At 38.2% G+C, this 9,917-nt stretch overlaps 2 protein-coding genes across 3 annotated transcripts; both read right to left on the bottom strand.

The window, feature by feature from the left end:
- Positions 1-5,046: 5,046 nt before the first annotated feature.
- Positions 5,047-6,425, bottom strand: LOC120417480 (zinc finger protein 236-like). Of its 2 annotated transcripts, none has more exons than XM_039579556.2 (2): positions 6,297-6,425; positions 5,047-6,240 (listed from the first exon to the last, which is right to left on the bottom strand). In XM_039579556.2, exons 1-2 carry the CDS (start codon positions 6,317-6,319, stop codon positions 5,148-5,150), a joined length of 1,116 nt encoding a protein of 371 aa, XP_039435490.1. In that variant the 5' UTR covers positions 6,320-6,425; the 3' UTR covers positions 5,047-5,147. The 2 variants fall into 2 exon arrangements, with proteins under 2 accessions (XP_039435490.1, XP_039435491.1); XM_039579557.2 differs by having other exon boundaries at positions 5,047-6,196; positions 6,297-6,387.
- A 1,086-nt stretch (positions 6,426-7,511) lies between these two features.
- On the bottom strand, positions 7,512-9,040 carry LOC120417479 (zinc finger protein 234-like). The gene is made up of 3 exons (XM_039579555.2): positions 8,904-9,040; positions 8,319-8,835; positions 7,512-8,257 (listed from the first exon to the last, which is right to left on the bottom strand). The coding sequence occupies exons 1-3, from the start codon at positions 8,939-8,941 to the stop codon at positions 7,595-7,597; spliced, it is 1,218 nt and encodes a 405-aa protein (XP_039435489.1). The 5' UTR covers positions 8,942-9,040; the 3' UTR covers positions 7,512-7,594.
- Positions 9,041-9,917: the final 877 nt, after the last annotated feature.

Genomic DNA, 9,917 nt, shown 5'->3' on the forward strand with positions numbered 1-9,917 from the left:
TCGTCAGGATACGTATGCACATCATAGGGAGACAGCATAAAGTGTGTGCCTCCCCTCCCTACATTATTCGCAGCATAACCCACTAGTAGTTCTGGCAGTGTTGGTGTAACTGCGGAGTAGCATTGCGTTACCGATCGTTTTAAAGCGTTCCAGGTTATCGCCAGACTTGACGTGCACGTTATGCTGCTGATACAGTGGAGTGGAAAAGTTTTTCAACGCCAACCAGAAAATGGTTAAATTTCTCCAACCAATAAGGCTGGTACAAATATTTTTAAAAGTTTTTGTCACCCCCCCCCCCCCCCTTTTCAAAATTGGCCCGAAAAATCAGGGGGCAAAATAGTAGTTTATGCAACAAGTTGCAAAAAGAGGATTTTTTCAGCACGAGTCGTACATTTATCCAACGAGGTTCACCGAGTTGGATAAATACGACGAGTGCTGAAAAAATCAAGTTTTGCAACGTGTTCCATACAACATTTTTTGCAATTTCAAAAAACACCCATTGAGTGAAATTTTAAGTCGAATTTTCATGTATTTTGTCAATAAATCGTTTAAATCAAAAAATGTTGAAAAGTGTTACTTTTCGAAACAAGTGCTGAAAAGTTCAACTTTTCAGCACCCATTTCAGTGCTGAAAAGTAGAACTTTTCAGCATTTATTTTGAAAAGTGTTGCTATTCGATTCTGTTATTTTTGGTACAGAAAAGTAGGCTATTTCGTCGTTCAAGAATGACAGGAAAAGTAAGTAGTTTCACGACGGAATTGCAAAAAAAAATATTTTTACAATAAACTTCAAAATTTCAATGAAAATTCAAGTGCAACCAGCTGAAATCAAATTAAAATACATTCTTCTGCGTTTAAAATCATTTTTAGCATGTTTGGGTTTATTAAAAAATCTTAAATTTTTTTGAAAATTTTCGATGCAAAATCTTTTTTTTCGATACAATTTTTATTTTTGTCAGATCTTAGATTTTTTGAAAACTAGAGATTGCAAAACAACTGAACTAGTGTAAAATGAATTTTAAAACACTTTTTTCATTTAAATGTGAAGACTATGGCTTGTTATTTAATTTTTATATTTTTTTATTTTTTTGCCCCCCCCCTTGACCTCGGCCAGGGCCGAGGGACAAAAACTTTTTTAAATATTTGCATCGGCCTAACCATGCGTCTCCATTACGTCATAACTGACTGACTGGGCTACAACACCTAATTTTGAATGCTTCTTAGTTTTGACACTAGTTGGTATTTGATATATTTTTAACATAAAGTTCCTTGAGCTTTGGATGAAATAACCAGTAGAGAAATGAAAATTAATCACTGAAAATCTTCTCATGTTTTTTGACTGATTAAAATTCCAGCTCAATTATCAGTCTCGATTTTTTTTGAAATTAAATATGTCTTTATTGAACTTTCTTATAATAATTACATTTAATTTACATTTTAGGTGGTATGGCTAAATGCTCTTCATCTTTGTTGTATTTTTCGTTTTATTATTAACTGTTCACATTCATTCATTTATTTCAAATTGTTTTACATTTTTGCATTTAATCAAATACATTTGGGTTAAAAAGAAAAAAAATCACTTTAACAACTAATCCTAACTTAAAACTAAAAAAGTAAATTCATTGAAATATTCAAAATCATTAGAACGAGTAAACTACGAACTGTATTTTAAGATGAATGCTCCTAGCGTTCTTACTTGTTCCTGGCGAGTTTTGCACCCACGCAGTGTTGTTGTCATCTCAATGAAAATGTTCAGAAGTTCTTGTGGTGAAAACAGGTCTGCCTACTGCCTTCATCCGTTGATGTTGGTTGGGTTTTCCTCGGTTGATGACTGAAGCCAGGAGGTGTTGTATGCTCTGCAACTTTTTGCCGCTGATTCAACGGCAACGGCTGCAGATTTGGAACCACTCGAACAGATCCCACTCCTGGTGACGCCAAAGCAGGAAAGTCCACGTCCGTGAATGCTGGTGGTGTTTTGCGGCGATTTGGTTGGTGCCTCGTCGTCGCTTGCCGCCGAATTTTTACAAACTCAGCTCGTTTTGGGCAGCTTCGATTCTTAGTCCAATGGTCGCCGCCGCAATTGAAGCATTTGGCTTCGATGTTCTCGTTGATTGTGTTGCAAGCTTGAGTTTTGTGCTCACCTCCGCAGGTTGCACAACGACTCTTGATGAAACAGTTCCTTCCACCATGTCCAAACTGCAAACAGTTCGAACACTGTGTCACGTCACGGTGCACTGGACGATAACGTTCCCAAGACACGATGATGTTGAAAATTGCCCGAACTGCCTTCAGCTCAGACGGCGTTGTCGATCCTTTCTCGAAATGAACCAGGTACAGTTGATCACGATACTTGATGTCCTTGTTGTGTCTCGTCATCTTGAAGACTTCGATCACGTTCAACTTAAGAGTTTTGAGCTCTTCTTTCAGCACACTCACATCCATGTCGTGCAGCCCTCGGAGGACCTGTTTCATGGGGCGTTTACCTGGTCATGGCTGTAGTATTCAATCTTTGTGTTATTCAGGAAATCCCGAACGTAGTTGTAATCCTTTCTGGTAGGTAGCAGAATTTTGAGTCCATTAGCACACAAGCGGATGGAGCCACTTTCGCACCGAATCCGATGACGATGTTTTCACAAAAATGGGTGGCAACTTTTCCTGTCGTTCAAGTTCCTCCTTCTCGCTCACTTCCACAGGGAGGGTAGCGAACTGGTTTCCAGACGAATTTTGAGCGTCCTTGCTCAAACTGCCTGGCTTTGCGCAGGTAGCACTTCGGCATTCTTTAACTTCTTCAAATCTGCCGATCCTGCTGGCGAGGACCGCCTCTTTTTCTTGCCGTGAGGCATTTTTTGTACTTATTAGCACTTATTCGGTGTTGGAGGGACGCACGTCTGACTCGTTGCTCTGTCAATCGCAGACTCAATCAGCCTCGATGATTTTTCCCCGATCTAATTTTTGAATAGAGCACGAATGTTTTTATGAATTTCAATTCAAAAAAAGTATAGTAAATGCAACGTGTTGCTGTTTGCAAAAGAAAAAGATTTATTTTTTCAGTTGAATCGAATGAATACGGTGGATATTGGATTTGAAACAAGCTGCATTTCATGGAGGCGCTTGGTTTTTTAGAACTTTTCCACATCATTTTTATGCGGTATTTCAGTGATTATATGGCCGATAATGAATTGAATTAACGCATCAATCAAGCAAATTATTACCATTCCGGCCTGAATGATAATCCAAAATTTGGCAGATATTCTATCAGTGATATTTGAAGTTTTCAAAAACGCTGAGACGCTGCTTATCTGAAGATTCGTTGACATATTTCATTGTTCAAGATGTTTAGAATAGAATATATAAATTATATAAAGGGATTGTCAGGGGTTAATAAAAAACGGTGCTTGGCTCTAACTAATCATTTTCATTCATTGTTTTACTTAAACTGAACAACATTTTGAATAATTTCTATAATATAAAAACGAATCGATCTTCACTCTTAATTTCAAGTTATCGCAGTTTTAGAGAAAAAGTTGTATTATTCAAGTTTTTGACAGTTATTCGTTTCTGCACGCGTTGCGGCAGAAACCCCAGATTTTTGTTAAAATAATTTTATCATCTTGAAAATTAATCAATAATAAATTTCTAGTAAATTATTGTAATATGATTATGGCAGAAGATTTCAAAATTATTTATTGATATGTAAAAACATAGAAAAATCACATATTCTAAGTTTAATATTGTTTAATGCCAGATTTTTTGGGTTGATGTAAATTTATGACAAATTGTACAAAGAAATGATTTTTATTCAGTCTTTTTGGTACTTGGCAGCAGGCTTGGCCGAATGGTTAAGCTGTCCGCTTAGTAAGCGGAAAATCATTGGTTCAATTCCCATATGCTCCAACCTTCCATCGGATGGGGAAGTAAAACGTCGGTCCTGGCCTTGGATGTTGTTAGGCTGTTAAGTCATTCCAAGTATAGGAGTCGTCTCCCTGTGGTATCGCTGGCGGCGGTTGGACTCGCAGTCCAAAGGTAGTCAGTTCTAACCCTGGAGTGGAAGGTTCCTTAGAGTAAAAAAAAAGATTTGTGTGCTCTCCCGGTTCAAGCCTTTGGACTCCTAAGTTCGAGCAGAAAGCTTGCAACAGAGACCACAAAAGTCCCGGGGGTCGTCAAAGTGGATGGCTCGATTTTTTTTGTTTTGATTGGTACATACAGCTTTGACTTTAGAGTTATTTTAAAGAATGATTAAAATCTGGTAAATCTGGCTTCAAAAACTTTGTGTTTGAGGTCTAATATTGGTAGTTATAATACGTCATTCAGAGACTCTCAAAGTACAGTTTAATATATATTTTTGAAGCAATATCCTAAAATACATTTTTTAAAGTTTATAGTAATTAAATGTAAAAAAAACCTTCTGAAACACGGCATATAACAAATCATATTTACATATTATTAAAATTTACTTGAGCCACCATGCGACTCCTCCAATGCTACATTATATGGGAAAACACGTCTTTTTCTAAATAACGCAGTTTTCACCGATAGAATAATTTGAATCGTACATATTCTTAATCAGGAAGGTGAAACATAACATTCTACGTATTCAGCAGTTATGGAACGTTAAAGAAACAAAATAAAAGTGCTTCAATTTGGCTCAAAATTGGAGTGGGGGTTCTTTAGCCGCAATAATTATATCCGTTTATTTTTTTAACATTAGGGTGACCTACGCCGTGTTAGGGTGGTCTGAAAAATGGCAATTTTCAGAAAAAACACATTTTCGAAATCATAACTTCGCTCTATTTTAACCGATTTTAGTTGTCTTGGGTGCAAATGAAAGGTGCCAAATTTGATTTTCAAGAATTGTTTGAAGTAATTGAAATACACTTGAAATTGAATTGAAGCCACTCGGTACTCTAACTTTATTTCAAGAAAAAAATATTTTAGACATGAAAAACTGCAAGAGTGATTGAAATAATTTGCACAAAAGTGTACTTAAAATGTGTATATTTTCCCAATTCATCCAAATTAAAAATCAAGGCAATGAAACATGATGGCAACAAAATTATTATACAATCAAATATTTTATTAATCAACTTAAAAAATGCAATAAAAACAACGAAACCGACAACAATAAAATAGAAGTGCTTTTGTTCTTGCTTCAATCCCACAGTGGAAAATACGAATCACTATCATCTATTTCAGATTTGATCTCCAGCAATGGTTCATCGTCTGCATGATTTTCAAACGTTTCCTCATGATTTGGCATTTCGGTAGGAGGCAACATGACCAGTGTTGGATCACTACCATCGGGCAGACACCGCTCCGGATGTTTGTAACGAATGTGTTGCCACAGATACTTCCGGTGGACAAAGTTTCGATTGCACTCCTTACATTCGAACGTTTCCCGCGGTGGAGCTGGCTTTCTGACTCCGTTCTCGTAATGATATCTGCCCTTGTGGATGTGTTTGCCCTTTTCGTTGATGAATCGAGCGTCGCAAAATTCGCAAACAAATGGCAACATGTCGTAGTGTGACTTGAGGTGAAAGTGCAACGACGGCCCGTGCTTGAACGATTTCGGGCAGTAGGAACATTTGAAGAGGTTATCGCTGGTGGATTGAATGCTGGGGGGCAACGGCGGAGGATTTTGGTAGGCTCTTAGCTGACCCAAACTCGTTCTCTTGCGTTTGTTCGGATTATTGGCTGGGGTTATTGTGGCCCCTGTCACCAACTCTGGATGATGCTTTTCGAAATGTTTTTGTAAGTTTGTATCATACCTATACGATACATAGCATAGAGGACAAATGAACTCATGTTCCAATGAAGATCTGTTGATGTCGTTATGCGTAGGCGTGGAATTTTCAGCATATTCATTAGAATGGTTCAGGCTTTGCACGAATCTTAGCAAAGAAGTGTCATTATCTTGCTGGGTCTCTTCGGGTGTCTCGAATGATGACGAAACATATTCTCGTTCCTCAAACTCGCCTTGGCCACCAAATGGCAACAGATTCTCGCGTACAATGGCATCATGTTCACAGCTACGTTGTCGAAACAACTGGAAATCCTCCAAAGCCACAGCACATCGCCAGCAAATCGAACAGGCAGTGTCTGCCCCATTGTCTATTTGAATGCCCACCAGGTCTGTGATAAGATCCAGAAGCATGTGCCGGGGAGGTTCCCCACTGGGGAAAAGTGGAACCAAGTTGCGGTCTGAGAAACAAAATCGACAGTAACTACTCGGATCGTTGCTGGGTCTGAGGGAAAGATGGGGAATGTATTTGACTGAAAATTACTTTATTTTACAACTCACAGTTTATTCCTAGTTTGATTCATTTTAAATACCGAAGGGGGATGTGATGTGACTCAAACTTGTTTATCTACAACTCGAGATAACATATGAGATGACAGATTGATTTTCATACACAGTCCAATATGTTATACAGATGTTATTAACCGTTACACTGGCAGATGTTATTAACCGTTACACTGGCGTTATCAGTTATTTTTAGACTATCCAGGTATTTAAGCACGGAGTACGTAATAAAGTATGTCCTCATAAAATGTCAAAATCGCGTGATGTTACGAGCTTTATACTGCCGCATAATTGTCCCGTGGGTTCCTATTCGCCCTATGTGTCCCTAATCGCCCCAGTTATCAGTATATCACCTTTATTTGTGATTCTCTTGCTATACAACAGGTAAACAAGACATAATGCTTAGTAAAACTAATGATTCCGTGTAAGAAAATACTTGGTGGGACAATTATGCGTAGAAGTTTAACGATGGGACAAACAGACAGAGTTTCCGAACAAACTACCAGATTTTATGTGTTTTTCTTAAAGTGCACATAAACTAGACTTAAAAATGTCATAAAGTCAAAATCGTCCAAAACTGACATGGGACAATTATGCGTAGAACGGCAGTATACGCGCCGACTTTATCGCAATGAATTTCGCCGAAAACTCTAGATTTCTGGGAATTTTGAAGTTGAAATAGCAAAGCATGGTTCATGCGTATCCGCTTACATTTTGATCTGTCCGTATCCTTCGCAATTATATGTCGACAATAGTACAACAGACTAGTTCTGTAGTTGTCACTCGTGTCTTTTATCAATTGGGTACTAAAGGCCTATGCCAATTTTTATGTACAACGGTAAAAAACACGATTAAAAACCATTTCTGATCACTTTTTTTCATTTTAATGCAAATTTTTTTTGACAAGACAACATTTTTTCGATGGATCAACTATGGTCCCCTTGGAACGACCTGTCAAGTAGGAGCTTTTCTGTCAAGAAGGACCGCGAGGTTAATTTTTCAAAATTGATTTAAAAATCCATTTTAAGCTCTTTATAGTCGTACAAAGGGTCATTGTATTCAGAAAAATAAGCTTTATCGCTGTGAACAATAATATCAGCAATCTAAGCTTCGTTTTAGGACCCAATTGCTGTCAACTTCAAAAAAATATCTATTGATTTGAATTTAAATGCTCATAGGAAAAAGACCACAACTTCTTATGAAAACACGAGGTACAAAAATTTAGAAAAATATTGTTTATTTAACTTTTACAGCAATTTCGAATTTTAACAAATAAAGCACGAATGAATTACCCACTATTCCTGCAACTGAACATCCTCAATCTCAGTTTTAATCTCCACCGGCAATATTTCCTCTCCAACGTACTCCACCCCACCGAGGATCGGCGGCTCGTCTGAACCGGATTCAGAATCACGTTCATCACCGCTAACCTCTCTATCCGAGTCATACACAAGCAGATGCACAACTTCAACGTGTTCCTTCAGGCTGCGTCGATATTTGAAAAATCTCGGACAATGCTCACACTTGAACCGCGCCATATCCGGTTTCTCCACTGCTGCGGGGTTATGAAATTTGCCTCTGTGAACCAACAATCCCTGGGCAACCGCAAAACGGGCGTCGCAAAGTTCACAAGAAAAAGGCAAAATGTCGTAATGTGACTGAAAGTGAGTGTTCAAAGATGGCCTGTGTTTGAACGATTTTGGACAAAATGCGCATTTGAAGTTGCCGGAAATGGACCGTTTCTTAGGCTTGCTGGTGGAACTGACGGGATGTTGGTGGTGGTGAATCCTGTGGCGCGCAAGAACGGTTGCTTTGGAGAAGCTTGCCCCACACTCTTTACAAGCAAATTTCCTTTTTCCGGTGTGTGATTCCATGTGGCGCTCCAAGTGGCCCTTTCGCTTGAACTGGGATGGACACAAAGGACAGTGAAACGGTCGTCCCTGAACAGTGTGTTGCTCCTGAAATTGTGGATAATATCAAGCAACGTTTAGAATAAAATTAAATTTGAGATCTTTGTACCTTTAAATGTATTCGCATTGCAGAAGTCGTTCCAAATTCAGCATTACACACTTTGCATATAACAATCTGGATCTTATCATTTGAATCTTTGCGCTTGGCTTTAACTTTATCCGGCGTCTCTATGCTTTTCCCATTGCTGCTGGCACGTGTACTAACCCTTTCAGAAGACTCACTTGGTTCAAGCTGAACCGCAGCTGGATCGACCAACAAAACTTCCGATTCGACGGGCTCATTTTTGATGGCAATAATCTCGAACGCATTTGCCTTCCTATTATTTCGAATGATCGCATCGTGATCCAGACTGCGCTGTCGCAGCAACTGGAAGTCCTCCAAGGCAACCGCACATCGCCAACAGATCGAGCTGCATCCGTCCTTTGCCGGTCCAATCTGAATCCCGATGAGCAGTGATATTTGCTCCACCAGCAAATGTTCCGGTCCGCTGTGGCCTGGGAATAATGCAACCAGGTTTTTGTCCGCGAAACACAATCGACAGTATTTAGCTGGGTTATCGCTGGGACTGAAAAAGTTTATGTGAAGTTAGTTATTATGATTTGTTAAAATCAAATTGGATATAATAATACTAACATTACTTTGATTACACTATCCATCGCTGCAGATTCCATCAAAGCTTGTTCTTATCTTGAGTGCGTACAACTTACTGACACTTCAATGTAAACAACCTTCACAGTTTTTACCCTGGTATGAAGCATCAGTAACGGTGCTTCACATTGAACGTGCCCAAGATGTCTGTAATTATGTTGCCAATCGTCAGCATATTGCTATACGTTGCTCATTATGCTGTAATCGGAAACAAAACTGTAAAGATTTTTTTTTAATTTTTGTAGCTTAAAAATAAAAAAAGGGTGCCGTATATATGAATAGGGACAGCAGTTTTTAGAGCACTTAAAGCTTTTATATTTGGAAATGGATGTACACATCTTTTTGGTCTGAGTCTGTTCTAACCAAAACCAACCAGAAAAATTAAAAAAATTGTGCTCCAACATGGTTAAAACTGCTGTCCCAATTCGCTCCATGTGTCCCGATTGACCCCAGTTTACGGCATGTTAATTTATATGTTTTGAATATTTTATAAAATCTTAGCTGTTCCTAATTTGTAGAGTTTGTGCAAGTAGCCAGATCAAAAAACAAAATCCTATTCAGATAACGCAGTAGTCCAGGAAGATATCAATTTACTTCTCTTTATGAAATGTGGGCTGAATAAACACACATTAAAAGAGGGAAATTTACTATTTGAGTTGTAATATAATACATTTTTTCTAATACAGTAAAACCTCGCATATCCCGAGCATGGGTAAATAACAAGGGAAATGCGTAATAATACCTTTTTCTGGTATCAATACTAAATTTTGGTATTCCTGGACCCTTTAAAATTTGTCTTAAGGATTATGCAAGAGCAAAATGTGGTATCATACCAATTTAAGGTATTGTTTTGATATTGCAAAACTGCAGAATTTGTCAATGATCGAACACCTCATTTTGGTATTCTTTTGGTATTACAGTATTTTATCAAATTCCTCTGCAACTATGGGAAAATTTTGACCAATTTTGACAAAATAATTAATTTTGCGCTAAAATGAT

Source organism: Culex pipiens, chromosome 3 (assembly GCF_016801865.2).
Source record: "Culex pipiens pallens isolate TS chromosome 3, TS_CPP_V2, whole genome shotgun sequence".
NCBI classification, from domain to species: domain Eukaryota; kingdom Metazoa; phylum Arthropoda; class Insecta; order Diptera; family Culicidae; genus Culex; species Culex pipiens.